General features: G+C 47.6%; 1 protein-coding gene across 1 annotated transcript in view; it reads right to left on the reverse strand.

Moving 5' to 3' along the window:
* Nucleotides 1–15,200, reverse strand: part of si:dkey-192l18.9 (F-box/LRR-repeat protein 7) — a 95,725-nt gene that overhangs the window by 63,120 nt on the left and 17,405 nt on the right. Inside the window, exon 2 of the mRNA XM_067434983.1 lies at nucleotides 10,782–10,871. Within this exon, the coding sequence (XP_067291084.1) occupies nucleotides 10,782–10,871 (90 nt within the window). The remainder of the gene's footprint in view (nucleotides 1–10,781; nucleotides 10,872–15,200) is intronic.

The raw sequence follows: 15,200 nt of genomic DNA on the forward strand, positions 1-15,200 counted from the left end.
AGGTCATGTTGCCCTATGCTGAAGAGGACATGCCCTTGAAACGGTTGTTTCAACAAGACAATGACCCAAAACACACTAGTAAACGGGCAAAGTCTTGGTTCCAAACCAACAAAATTAATGTTATGGAGTGGCCAGCCCAATCTCCAGACCTTAATCCAATTGAGAACTTGTGGGGTGATATCAAAAATGCTGTTTCTGAAGCAAAACCAAGAAATGTGAATGAATTGTGGAATGTTGTTAAAGAATCATGGAGTGGAATAACAGCTGAGAGGTGCCACAAGTTGGTTGACTCCATGCCACACAGATGTCAAGCAGTTTTAAAAAACTGTGGTCATACAACTAAATATTAGTTTAGTGATTCACAGGATTGCTAAATCCCGGAAAAAAAAATGTTTGTACAAAATAGTTTTGAGTTTGTACAGTCAAAGGTAGACACTGCTATTTTTTTGAACACACCCCTTTCAACTAATTGCCCAATTGAACAGCCTTAAGAGCGTGCATATCATGAATGCTGGGTCTTGTTTGTTTTCTGAGAATCTACTGAACCTACTGGTAACTTGTTTGCCACGTAGCAATAAAAAATATACTAAAAACCTTGATTATTCTGGTTAGTCACATTGTACTGCTATTATTTTGAACAAGACTGTACATATCGCGACAGTTTCAGAGTGAAATGTTTTTTTCTGGAAAAGATATGCGTGAATATATACGTTGGTTTTTTAACGTACACTCACACCAAATCCTAGACCTCCCCGATAGTGTTAACTAAAGCAAATGTGACACAAATAAGATTATATCCATGTCATTTTAGCTTGTGTTTTGATCTCGTCTTTGAGCTCTTTTATCATGACTCGTTTTTCACAGGATTCATTCCCAAACTTTTAGCAAATATAAATCTGTACCAGCTGAGCTATCGAGCAAGCTTGGTATGGCAGAAAAGCCGAACATATGGAGCTGGTTAAGTGACGCAAACTCCAAAATGTATTCGTTTACAAATCATGGACTATGGTAAATTTTTTTTTAAAAAACGATAAAAAATACTTGCTGTTTTACTGCCTCTAGTGTTCATTTCACTCTGAAACTGTCACGATATGTACCTATTGGTCGTATTTTGTGGTTTGCAGAAACGTTGCCACAGGTACATTTTTCCAATGAGACCAGGTTGCTTTTTACAAACAGTTCCTGATGAATGAGACCAAAGTAAAGCCTTTTCTGTGCTGCAGTGATCTGGAAAAGGCAATTCATGCTTTTATCAGCTCATGCATTGATTACTGTAATGCACTCTACATTGGCATCACACAGTCTTCACTCCATCGTCTCCAACTGGTACAGAATGCAGCTGCTCGCCTTCTAACCGGTACATCTAGACACAGCCACATTAGTCCAGTTCTCTGTTCCCTCCACTGGCTCCCGGCGTGATACCGTGTTGATTAAAAAAATGTAATGTTTGCCTTTAAAGCTCTTAATGGCCTTGCGCCACCTTATTTATCAGAGATTTTAAGTGTCCACCGTCCAAACAGAGCCCTCCGGTCGGCTGACCAGATGAGGCTAGTTGTTCCGAGGTCCCGGTGCAAGCAGTGGGGTGATCGTTCATTAGCTTTTGCTGCTCCTAAACTTTGGAGCACTTTACCAGTAGACCTGCGTGTTCTTACAGACCTGGCCCTGTTCAAGTCCAGGTTAAAAACGCATTTATTTAGACTGGCCTTTACCACACTGTAGCACTATAGCACTTTCAATTTTATTGTTGTATTTTGTGTAACTGTTCATTTGTTTTTTGCTTAATGTATTAATATATTATTTATTGTAGATGTTCTTCTGTTTTAAATGTAACGCACCTTGGTCCTCCTTTTGGTTGTTGTAAGGTGCTATACAAATAAAGTTTGATTGATTGATTGATTGATCAAGTCCCTCCCTTTCACTCCTTTGAACATCCGGTTTCATGTTGACTTTAAACAGTGCCTTGTACCTTAGCAACTCCTTTACTGGATCTCTGTCATTTACACAGGCCAATGCAGTGTGTTTAACATTTAAACTTTTTTATGTGATCACATTTATTTCTCTGTTAAATTTCGGGGGCAAGAGTTTCCAAGCTTTTCACACAGCTCAACATCTAATCATAGCTCTTAATATTGACTTTAACCTCATTTTCATTTACATAATGTTTCGAGCCACCCTCACTGAACCGCACAAATTGGCTGCTTTACACGCACACTATGTTGCCCTCATTAATGCTGGCCGTTGCTTAGTGAAATGTCTGTTGATATTCATTGTTCGCCCTGTCTGAGCCAAGAAAACTATGAAATACTAAGACGACGACCATAATCACAGGTCACACTCAATTAGCACCTGGCTCACTCTTTTTCACACACACACACACACACACCAGATGCCCCAGTTTGGGGACAATATGGAGTGAAGCCCGAGTAGGGTGGGCACCACAGTATAACACGAACTGTGCCAAACAATGCTGGTGCCCAACAACTAAAGCAGTCAGATTTAAATATGCATCTCATTGCAGTATAAAGAGAAGTTAGATAGAATGTAAATTCTAAAGTTTTGATATCTTCATGACCTGTAAGAAGCCTCCAGTACTCAAGAGGGCGATAGAGGTACTTTGAACTGCCATTAAAACACTGTGCCACATGTTATTATGAAGATAGCTAAGGCCATGTCTACACTAATACGTTTTCATTTGAAAACTTATATTTTTCTCTCCGTTTTGGCCTTCCGTCCACACTGAGACAGCGTTTTAAGTCAATGAAAACGTATCTCCAGAGCGGATACATTTGAAAAAGCTGTCTTCGCGTAGTAATGTGGACTGTGAAAACGGAGGCTTTTTAATACGATGACGCATTTGTTAGCCATGTGATGCAGTCATATGACCAATTCAGCCAAGATGGTGAACGACATTGTACAGCAGTTGTTTTGTATGCTTTCTGTTTTGACAGCCTTGTTAAATATTAATGTCAGTTTGTACATACTGTTAAAAACTCCCTTCTCTCGACATTGTCGCAAAATGAGTATATTAAACGAGTAGCGGAAATGACGCAAGTCGAAGCATCTTGGATTTGCTCATGCGCAGTACGGGGATGTAAGCGTTTTCAGACATTTCAGTGTAGATGAACACTTTTTGGAAAACGATTGAAAATGATAGTGTGGACGCGGAGCGTTTTTAGACGAAAACTCAGTTTTTAAATTTATCCAGATTAGTGTAGACGTAGCCTAACAATGCGTCCCAATTTGCCTACTTATACTATGTCCTAAGAGTATGTACTCTTTTTGTGAAGAAAAAGTACATACTTTTGAGTGTGTAGCAGAAGAGTATGCAAGCTTTGGGTCTACATCGTCATCTTTAATGGACTCTGTTGTTTAGTTACGAGCATCCCATAACTGTTTAAACTGCTCTGTCAATCATCATCAGTTCAAATCCTCCACATTCGGTTTAATCTCCTGCCGTATCGAAGAGAAATGCAGTCGCTCGTTGATCTGCCGTGTGTGTGTCTTTAATGCAGAGACTCTCCTCGTGTGTTTGCAGTTTAAAAATAATAATGCATTTAAAAGTTAATGGCCAAACGTGTCATTACAAAAGTTCTCAATGCTGCTGCAGGTGAAATATAATAGCACTGAATAAATATAAATTAAAAAATAAAAAGTATAAATATAATTTTGTCAGGTTAAATATTGATAGTTGGTCACTCAAACCCCTTTATCTAAACTTCTCTACTTAACTGTCGGACTCGCACATCCGTCATGTTTGTAGTTTTTTTAACGCTTTTTATCTGCGTTTGTAGTTCTAATCGAATCGTCATCCAACTCGCAATGGGTTGTGGGCAATATCAGCAGTTAGAGTGCCCATCGATCCGTACTTCGAATTCGGACGGGAAATAGTAAACCATCCGGGTATCTTTGGAATACTCTTTTCAGCATACTACGATTTGGGACATACTAATTCTATTTTCGAATACTATTTAGTATGGATATTATGAGAATTGGGACACAGGGGTAAGTCTATCTGACTACCGCTAACTAACTACCTATAAACATGCTAAGGCTACGTCTACACTAATCCGGATAAATTTAAAAACGTAGTTTTCGTCTAAAAACGCTCCGCGTCCACACTATCATTTTCAATCATTTTCCAAAAAATGTTCATCTACACTGAAACGTCTGAAAACGCTTCCATCCTTGTACTGCACATGAGCAAATCCAAGACGCTTCGACTTGTGTCATTTCCGCTACTCGTTTATTTACTTTTTCAAATTTTGCGGCAATGTCGAGAAAAGGCTCTGAGTTTTTTAACAGTATTGTCACGGGGTGAAGAATCACTCGACAAGAGGTATGTGAAAATCAAAGCCCCGGAGGGTGGTTTTATTGAGGGTGGTGAGGTGCCTGGTGAAAGTGTGCTGCTCCGGGTTCAGGTGGCCTGTGCTTCCGGTGTGCTCGTCGTGCTCTCCGCTTCTGGGGAAAGTGAAAGTGGGTGCCCAGACGTGCTCCAAAGTGGTTGGGCTGTAGGTCACTCGCTGCTTTCTGTGAAGAGATGAGAGAGAGATTAGCACAGCGTTGCATTTGCTTCAAGCGCCCCTTCTCAGTGCAACGTGTGCTCCTTAAGAGCATGCGGGCTGATGGGGAGCAGCTGTGACCGATCAGCCGGTGACGAGGAGGTGCAGGTGTTCTCCGTTGGTTGCCAGGGCGACGCTGATTCCTCTGTGAGTGCTCGTCACATTCCCCCCCCCTAAGCGTCGTTCTGGTCCTGTGAAGACATGTAGAGAGTAGGGGTGAAAGTCGGGGAGGGTGGGGAATGACCCCTGACAGACCTGCGTAAGCTGTCCAGATCCGGGAGAGGCCATCGGCGTTCGCGTTGGCGGCCCCGGCTCGATGGCGAACTTCAAAGTGGAAGTCCTGGAGTGCTAGGAACCAGCGAGTCACCCTGGCGTTGGTGTCCTTGGCCCGGGCCATCCACTGTAGGGGCGCGTGGTCGGTTACCAGGGTGAACTTGCGGCCTAGGAGGTAGTACCGGAGCTCCAGGACTGCCCACCTGATGGCCAGGGCTTCTTTCTCCACGGCGGCATACTTCCTCTCGGCCGGGGACAGCTTCCTGCTGATGTAAATTATCGGATGCTCCTCACCTTCTTGAATTTGGGAGAGGACCGCTCCCAGTCCTGTGTCGGAGGCATCCGTCTGCAGCAGGAAGGGGCAGCTAAAATCCGGGGCGCGGAGAACCGGCGAGGACGTGAGTGCTGCTTTGACCTGGGAGAAGGCCTCTTCCGCCGACGGGGTCCAGCATACTTTCTCCGGCTGCCCCTTCCTGGTCAGGTCTGTCAGGGGGGCGGCTAAAGAGGAGAAGTTGGGGATAAAACATCGGTAATAACCCGCCAACCCCAAGAAGGCTCGTACCTGGCTCTTTGTCTGGGGTTTTGGGGCAGCGTGGATGGCCTCAACTTTCTTTTCTTGCGGCCGGATCAGTCCTCGTCCGACCTGGAACCCCAGGTACTTGGCCTCAGAGAGGGCTAGGTGGCATTTTCGGGGGTTGGCGGTAAGTCCAGCCCGCCGGAGCTCCGAGAGCACCCTCCGCAGACGATCCAGATGTTCGTCCCATGCCTCGGAGTGGACCACGACGTCATCTAGATAGGCCGCCGCGTAGGCCTGGTGGGGCCGCAGGAGGATGTCCATCATCCGCTGGAACGTTGCGGGGGCCCCGTGCAGGCCGAAGGGAAGGGTCCGGTACTGCCAATGGCCACTGGGGGTGGAAAAGGCGGTCTTCGGCTTGGCGGCCTCGGAGAGCGGTACCTGCCAATAGCCCTTGGTGAGGTCCAGCGTGCTGATGTACCGGGCCCTCCCCAGGCGGTCCAGCAGTTCATCCACTCGAGGCATGGGGTACCCGTCGAATTCGGAGACTTCGTTCAGGCGGCGGAAGTCGTTACAAAAGCGGAGGGTGCCATCCGGTTTTGGGACCATCACGATGGGGCTGGACCACGGACTCCGGGATGGTTCTATTACCCCCAACTTTAGCATTTGTTGGACCTCTTCCTCAATAGCCTGCCGACGAGCCTCGGGTACTCGGTAGGGCCGTTGCCTAACGACAACCCCGGGGGCCGTCCGGATGTGGTGTTGAAGCACGTTGGTCTGCCCGGGCTGGGAGGAGAACACATCCTGGAACTGACTGACCAGGTGCTGCAGCTCCGTCTTCTGGGCAGCCGACAGGTGGGGGTTGACATCCACAACCACGGGCTCGGTGAGGCTTAGGGCAGCTACCTGGTCCCGGGTCCCCACCCATTTCTTCAGGAGGTTGATGTGGTAGAGTTGCTCTACCTGCCGTCGTCCCGGCTGTCTCAGGCGGTATGTGACTGGCCCAATCCTCTCCACCACCGAGTAGGGTCCTTGCCAGGAGGCCAGAAATTTGCAGGCGGAGCTGGGGACCAGGACCATGACGCGGTCTCCCGGTTGGAACTCCCGTGGTTGTGCTGCCCGGTCGTAGAGACGTTGCTGCGCCTGTTGGGCCCTGGTGAGGTGTTCCCGGACTAACGGCATCACTCGGTCGATCCGTTCCCTCATTTGCCGGACATGCTCAACGATGGTCCGAAGAGGGGCCGGCTGCTGCTCCCACGCTTCCCGGGCCACGTCCAAGAGGCCCCGAGGTTGACGGCCAAACAGGAGTTCGAAGGGGGTGAAGCCAGTTGAGGCCTGGGGCACTTCACGGATCCCGAAAAGCACGTAGGGGATCATGAGGTCCCAATCCCGCTTGTCCTCGGCAGCCACGCGCCGGAGCATTTGCTTGAGGGTCTGGTTAAACCTCTCTACGAGCCCATCGGTTTGGGGATGGTAGACGGTGGTCCTCAACTGCTTCACCCGCAGCAGCCGGCAGAGGTCTGCCATTAGCCGGGACATGAAGGGGGTTCCCTGGTCAGTCAGGATTTCCGAAGGAAGGCCGACTCGGCTGGCCAGCAGAAACAGCTCCTGGGCGATGGACTTCGCGGTGGCCTTCCGTAGGGGAACTGCTTCTGGGTACCGGGTGGCATAGTCGACGATGACCAGGATGTGCTCGTGCCCTCGGGCAGACTTAGGCAACGGCCCCACGATGTCCATTCCAATCCGCTCGAAGGGCACCTCGATAATAGGCAGCGGGATGAGTGGGCTGGGGGGAAGAGTCCTGGGCGACGTGGCCTGACAGGTCGGGCAGGCTTGGCAAAACCGCTTTACTTCGGCGTCCAGGCCCGGCCAATGGAAGCGATCGCGGATGCGTTGAGCGTTATTGGCTGCCGCGAGGTGGCCTGCCATGGGGTGGGAATGGGCCAGTTCCAGGATGGTCTCAGTCTTGGCCCGAGGTACAACTAGTAATTTTTTCTCCTCCCCCCTTCGCTGGGCGACACAATACAGCAGGCCATTCTCGACAACAAAATGTGGGAGAGGGTGAGGCCGGGGGAGGACGTCTTCTCCATCTACTACTCGCACCTGGCCCCAACAGTGCTTGAGTCGGTCGTCCTCCCGCTGTTCCTTGGCGAAAGAGCCCCCTCCAGCAGCCTGTTGGTACACATCATAAAACAGATTAGTAGATTGGGAGGGGGCCTCACCTTCTCTCCCACTGTCGGAGACGAGCAGGGCGGGTCGGCGGCGGGGTCCAGACGGCCGCCTCGGTCTTCGACGATTCCCCTTTTGGCTGGCAGGCTGCGTAGAGGCGGACAGTAGCTTCTCGAAGCCGGGCCAGTCCCTTCCAAGCAGCACGGCCACCGGCAGGTCCTTCACCAGGCCTACTTCCACCGGCCAGGTCCCCTGGGGGGACGAAATGACCATCTCCCGGGCCGGTACTTGGCGAGTGTCTCCATGCACACATGTGATCGGTAGGAAATTTTCCGGGCCGCTTCGACGGGCACACAGACGCGACTGCATGAGGGTGACCGCGCTGCCTGAGTCCAACAGCGCCCGGAACCGCTTCCCATCAACCTTCACCTCTGCTTCGGGGGCTCCCGCCGGCACTCGTTGATGGAGGATGCAGCCTGCCAGCCAGGCTCGCGGAGGTGATGGTGTATCTGCACTTGGCATGGGCTCGTCTCGTGGCGGGGGAACCGTCGGCCTGCTGATTGGTCGCGCGGTGCCTTCGAGCGGGCGTCGCTCCTGGACCACCCTCCGGGGAAATGGCGGCAGGCGGTCCCCGGCCCCGCTGGAATGGACAGCATCCGCCAGCTCGATCGCGTCCACTAGTTCCTGGACGCCACGTGGGTTCCTCATGCCGACGGCTTGTCGTTGGGCGCGAGGCAGGGCGCGCAGGAGGCGATCGACGACCACCCGTTCCGCTACTTGCGCTGCGGTGGGACCTCCGTCCAACAGCCAGTGCTGAGCGATGCGGCTGAGTTCGGCGGCCTGGGCACGGGCTGGCACCCGGGGCTTGTATTCCCACTCATGGAACTGTTGGGCCGCGCACACCGGGGAGAGGCCCAGTCTCGCCAGGATCTCTCGCTTAACGGTGACATAACTGTCGGCGCTCGTCAGGGGGAGCGAAAAGTAAGTTCTCTGTGCTTCACCGGTGAGGAGGGGGGCCAGCGCGCGTGCCCACTCGCCCGCGGGCCATCCCTCTCGGTGGGCGGTGTTTTCGAAGACCTGGAGGAAGGCCTCTACGTCGTCATCAGCTGTCATCTTGGGTAACAGGCGGATGGCCTGCGCCCGAGGCTCTGGTAGCGGAACCCGCTGTGCTGCGGTCGCCCGGATGGCGGCGAGTTCATCCTCCGTCCGACCCAGGCGAGTGGCGAGATGTTCAGCTATTTGCTGCTGGCGGATGCTTACTTCAGCGAGGCGTTGTAAGACGTCCTCCATCGCGGGGACGCGCGTGCCGCCTTCGGTGGTGCTGGTGAAATAAACAGAGAGAAAGAGGGGAAATATATTTTTTTTTTTTTTTTTTTTTTTTTTTTTTTTTTTTGGTGTTGGAGCGGTGATCTCGTCGGTGATTCTTCACTGTCTTGCCCGCATTCTCCACCACTGTCACGGGGTGAAGAATCACTCGACAAGAGGTATGTGAAAATCAAAGCCCCGGAGGGTGGTTTTATTGAGGGTGGTGAGGTGCCTGGTGAAAGTGTGCTGCTCCGGGTTCAGGTGGCCTGTGCTTCCGGTGTGCTCGTCGTGCTCTCCGCTTCTGGGGAAAGTGAAAGTGGGTGCCCAGACGTGCTCCAAAGTGGTTGGGCTGTCGGTCACTCGCTGCTTTCTGTGAAGAGATGAGAGAGAGATTAGCACAGCGTTGCATTTGCTTCAAGCGCCCCTTCTCAGTGCAACGTGTGCTCCTTAAGAGCATGCGGGCTGATGGGGAGCAGCTGTGACCGATCAGCCGGTGACGAGGAGGTGCAGGTGTTCTCCGTTGGTTGCCAGGGCGACGCTGATTCCTCTGTGAGTGCTCGTCACAGTATGTACAAACTGACATTAATATTTAACAAGGCTGACAAAACAGAAAGCATACAAAACAACTGCTGTACAATGTCGTTCACCATCTTGGCTGAATTGGTCATTTGACTGCATCACATGGCTAAAAATGCGTCATTGTATTAAAAAGCCTCCGTTTTCACAGTCCACACTACGACGCGTAGACGGCGTTTTCAAATGTATCCGCTTTGGAGAGCGTTTACAAAACGATACATTTTCATTGACTTAAAACGCTGTCTCAGTGTGGACGGAAGGACAAAACGGAGAGAAAAATATAAGTTTTCAAATGAAAACGTATTAGTGTAGACATGGCCTAAGTGTTTAAATACTGTTGACATGTTAACAATTTAACTAACTTCAAGTATAAAAGATCAACATTTGGAATAGCTGTAAACGTGTTTACAACTGAACTAACTTTAGCTACAAACATGTCCACAGTTTAACTTTATAAGCGTGTTGACAGTTGAACTAAATTTAACCAAAAAAAACTAACAGTTTAACTAAGTTACCTGCAACGTTACACTAGTCTGACGTGCAAAACCGTTTTGCTTGCTACTGCTAAGGTTTAGTCGCATACAATAGTCCATAAACCGAATCATGTCCTCATAAACTGACACACAAAGGCCCCTAAATACAGTCAATACCACAGAGACGGACGTCCTGATGTTGCTGTTTCTCCTGTTCAGTTTATTTCTGCCTCAGATTTGATTCTGGATCATTATCTGTATTAGCTGAGATAGCCACGGGTTTCTCCACGCTTGAGGACGTCTCCGCTTTGTGTGCGCTCGTCATTCTTTAGCTCCGCCCACACGATACGCCTCCAGCCGCTCGTTTTTTTCCGGAAAGACTCGGTACAGCCTATATTTCTTTTATAAATATAATAAAACTAAAGACTTTTCGGAGATATGAAGGATGCAATACTACTCTATAGGTACTCAAGATTGACATGAGATTGAGTGTTTCACCCCCCCTTTAAAATATTGAGCACCTCTGTATTGCCAAAATGGTATGATCCTCGTTTCATAACCATAACCCGCAAAGATTCGACTGTGAGATGGGTGGTCAAATCCGGCTCCGCATATCGATGCATCGAGTCTTCGACTATTTGGGGTCACCCCTAGTAGAGATGATGCTTTCCTAATTTCACAAGAAGCTCTAAGAAAAACAGACACACACACACACACACACACTGGGGTCACACTATTAGTTGGGAACATTGAGTTTGTTTTCAATTCCCAGGTTATCCTACAAGCACACGCGTTTGATCCAAAATGTTAAGCATTTCAGAGAGAGAGAGAGTGAGAGAGAGAGGGCAAAAAGGAAGAGCCAATGGGAGTTAGGCAGGCGTTTTGGCTCATAATAAAGACCAGATGGTTTACCTTCACTGGTAGCCACATTCTTGGGAGCTTTGGTGGGTGTATGATCAGTGCTGGAGCTCACATCAGAGGAGATACTGGAGCTGCCCTTGCCTGGGACAAAAGGAAAGAAGGAAACAACATTTGTGCTTGTTTTTGAGATCATGCTCGACTGCATGCATTCAGCCCCGATGGCCAGCGGTGGGAACGCTGGTGTGCCTTTCACAGAAGGGTGGGGTGCAACGCTTCCCACTGTAAGTCAATATTATAACAGATGCAATAAAAGTACCATCGGACATTTTGGCCCCAACCCTCACACACTCGCTGAGCCGTTACTGAAAGCAAGGAAACTCCTCTTGTTCCTAATCCAAAGAGAGAGGTCTGAGGTTTGCATGATTAAAGATTTCGAGAGGAACTCATTACTCGGTACTCATCAGGAATGCGCTGAACCCTTCGCTTTACCTCTTCCTGCCAAGTAAAGAAAAAGACAATATCCATGACTGGAACAATAGATGGAAGAAGTTACTTTAGTATCTCCAATACTGGCGGAGTCTGCAGTTCTGCTAAGATCCTCGAAGACAGATTTATCTCTCATGCATTAGATTAGGACATATTTGGCCACTGTACACCATTCATGACGGCTTGTTACTTTGTGCATTTGGTTGATGTTTTATAGGATGGTGAATAAGTTCAATACTTACACATTTGTGTATTTGAATGTTGGATTGGTGTTGTAATGAAAATGTGGTCATTCATAGCCTGGAACGGAGATCCAGTGCTTTATACATAAATCCACCACCCTCAAGATTATTGTCCCCCACTCGCAGAGACAAGCCAGTGTTAAGAGCTTGGTTTTCATTGACGAAATGCTGGATTAGTGCTTAGTAGACTCCCATAGTCATGCTAGTCCCCAGTTTAATCACCCAGGGGTGCGTTTCCCAAAAGCATCGGTAGCCAACTGGGTCTCAAGTTCCACTGTTACCAACATAATTTAAAGGGGCGGTGAAACACTCAGTTTCAGTCAATCTCATGTCAATCTTGAGTACCTATAGAGTAGTATTGCATCCTTCATATCTCCGAAAAGTCTTTAGTTTTATCATATTTATAAAAGAAATATAGGCTGTACCGAGTCTTTCCGGAAAAAAACAAGCGCCTGGAGGCGTATCGAGTGGGCGGAGCTAAAGAATGACGATCGAGAACAAAGCGGTGACGTCCTCAAGCGTGGAGAAACTCATGGCTATCGATCGGATTCAGCTAAAACAGATAATGATCCAGAATCATTCGGAGGCTGAAATAAATTGAACAGGAGAAACAGCAGCAGCAGCAGGACGTCCGTCTCTGTGGTATGGACTGTATTTAGTGGCCTGTCAACATTTGTGTGTTTACTCGCAGTTTATGAGGACATGATTCGGTTTATGGACTATTGTATGCGACTAGACCTTAGCAGTAGCAAGCAAAACGGTTTTGCACGTCGGAGTCAGACTAGTGTAACGTTATACAGAGAACAACAATGGAGTCCGTTAGCGCATTTGAATGACGAAGCACGCAATCGTGTCGTTTACTGATGTTTACTCATGCGCCGATAGCCGACAGCACAGACATCTGAAGCAGTTTTACTCACCGGCTGCTTCCAAAGCAGGACCGAACCTTTATCGCTGGGACCGCTCTGTCAAAAACACACTTCTTCTTTGGTATGATTTGGTGAAGTCCTGACAGCAGTGACCGTGGAGATCCACTTTTGCGACGCGACTGAAGCGATGTTGTGAAGCTTCCCGTCATTTCTGCGTTCAAATCGGTTCAAATGCAGCGCTGCCTTCCCAGAATGCTGTGCTGAAGCGTTGAAGTCGCTCGACGTCACCCATAGGAATAAAGTGGAGCGCGGCGCGGACTATAACGACAGAAGTGTTCACGGACGACTGGATCTGCAGCTGAGAGTGTTTATGGCCGTGCGTTTCCTCTCTCGCTCTGGTCACGCGAGCGCACCCTACCGGGAGAAGAGCCCGTACGGCCCATACAAGGACCTTCCGCTCTATTAACGTCAAGTCGACCCATACTCGAAAAAAACTCTCTGAAACTTGTGAGAAACCGGAAGGAGTATTTTTGACACAGAAATACTCCATCAAACGTCCAACATTAGTCTTTGAAACTTTGTCTATGTTTAGGAAGGGAATCCAAGTCTTTAACAGTGTAAAAAGCTCAGTATGCCTGAAACAGCATTTCACCCCCCCTTTAACAATTCCTGAAACCATAGTTCAAACGCAAACAGTGACACAACTTTGACGTTGACTTAAATCAGCCTCATCAACCTGATGATCCTCTAAAATAATCAAGCTAATATATTTCTGTCACAGTTGGAGGAAAGCAGATCAATCAATCAATCAACTTTATTTCTACAGCGCTTTTACAATGCCGATTGTTTCAAAGCGCTCCACTCTCTTTACCCATGACATATCAGATCGGAAAGGCATTTATTTTCATTAAAAATTGAAAAAATATAAAAATGGAAATAAAGCATCTAACGTGTTTAATAATAAGTGTTTCTCGGTTACGGGTAAACAGATGTGCTGAATTACAGACGATAAAAGTGAGTGGGTACAATATCATTGGTCGTAAAAAGTGGGTGGGTCTTGTCCCACACACACACACACACACACACACACACACACACACACAATGGTTTTGACGGCCATGCCTATAATGTTTGAACCAATGTGGTTTGAATGATGGATGTGCCACAAAGTTTCTAAGATTTTGGGAAACAGTCATGACTAACTAGTTGTACTATGGTCTTTAAAGTTGCAATTAAACAAAAACGGACCCTTCTTATTTTTTGCATGAAATATTGCAGTACTTTTTAAAAATGTATGTTCCTCATAATCTTGAATCAGGATAGCTACCAACTTTAAACAGAACGTTAGGTGTAATTGTATGGTAAGTGCATCCCAATCTTTTTATTAAAACCTATTTTAATTTAATAATGTGATGAATTTCTGAGTGATATTCAGGTATAGAAACATGTACGGGACTTGGGTGGGTGGATGTAAGTATGATGGCTATATTTGATCCATTTTTACCTAAATTTCAAATGACAAGATTAAACAAAGCATTATGAAGTTGAGGCCCTCGTTTGAGCTCTTACTTTTTGTAGAGATGTGTGTGTGTGTGTGTGTGTGTGTGTGTGTGTGTGTGTGTGTGTGTGTGTGTGTGTGTGTGTGTGTGTGTGTGTGTGTGTGTGTGTGTGTGTGTGTGTGTGTGTGTGTGTGTGTGTGCGTGTGTGTAATATCAGGACACACGTGTATAATGCCATGGGTATGACACAGGTATTACAGGAGAGGGTGAAATATGAGGACATTACCCATGGCCCCACTTTACAAAAGGCTTATAAATCACACAGGACGAGTTTTTATGAGAAAGTAAAAATGCAGAATGTTTCCTGTGATGGGTAGGTTTAGGGGCTGTGTGTGTGTGTGTGTTTGGAAGGGTTGTTTTATGGCTCCTCATCCTCTGTCAGGTCATAAACTTGAACCACAAGTGGCTCCATGTGAGTACAGCTCAGCATTCATCCCACAAACACGTTTTCTCTGTAAACAATTTCCTCTTACCACGCATCCGAGCTGGAATAAACACTCAGAAACCCTGTTCACAGGTCATACGTGTGTCTATATATGTGTGTGTATGTGTGTGAGCGCCCCTTTACACGTCTCTGGTGAAACGTTGCCAACATACGTCTGCCGCAGGAAAGCTGTTGTGTGACGAGCTCTCAAACTCGCTGTCAGATTACCGCTGATGCATTGAATGACTCAATGAACTCTTATCACCTCGGTCACAATGGGAAAACAACGGGTAACCCTTTACAATACGGCCTAATTCATGCTTAATTAATGCACAGATAATCATGAGTTACTAATGAAGAACTAACCCATTTACTAATGATTACTGCATCAGCAACTAATGAAGATTCATCATGATTAATCGATTAAGTAATAATTAAATAGTTATTAGTTAAATGTGTCATAATGTATTAATTCCATAATAACATATTATATTAACTAATAATGTACATGTTAATTACCACAACGGGTCACAGCCATGCATTTCAGCTTCCAGTGTCTGCTTTAATTCATCATTAGCTAATGATTTATAAAGGTGTCATTATGTTATGGCTTTACTTGTGCCCCTTTCACACTGCGATTCCGGCAAATACACGGATAATGCGACCCGGCATTTGTTCCCGGGCCGCTAGATTTGGTCCATTCTCACTGCCAGCGAAATACCGTAATATGTGCGCTTTCACACACAACCCGTAACGGTCCCGGGTCGAGTTGACATGTGACATCCGGATGTGACGTATAACGGCGAGCGATCTCCGCTTCAGCGCGGATAGTAAGGAGCTCCGTGGTCTCGACTTGTGTCCAGTTTGCGCTCATTTCTGCTTGTTTAATT

Source organism: Pseudorasbora parva, chromosome 24, assembly GCF_024679245.1.
Source record: "Pseudorasbora parva isolate DD20220531a chromosome 24, ASM2467924v1, whole genome shotgun sequence".
Lineage (NCBI taxonomy): Eukaryota > Metazoa > Chordata > Actinopteri > Cypriniformes > Gobionidae > Pseudorasbora > Pseudorasbora parva.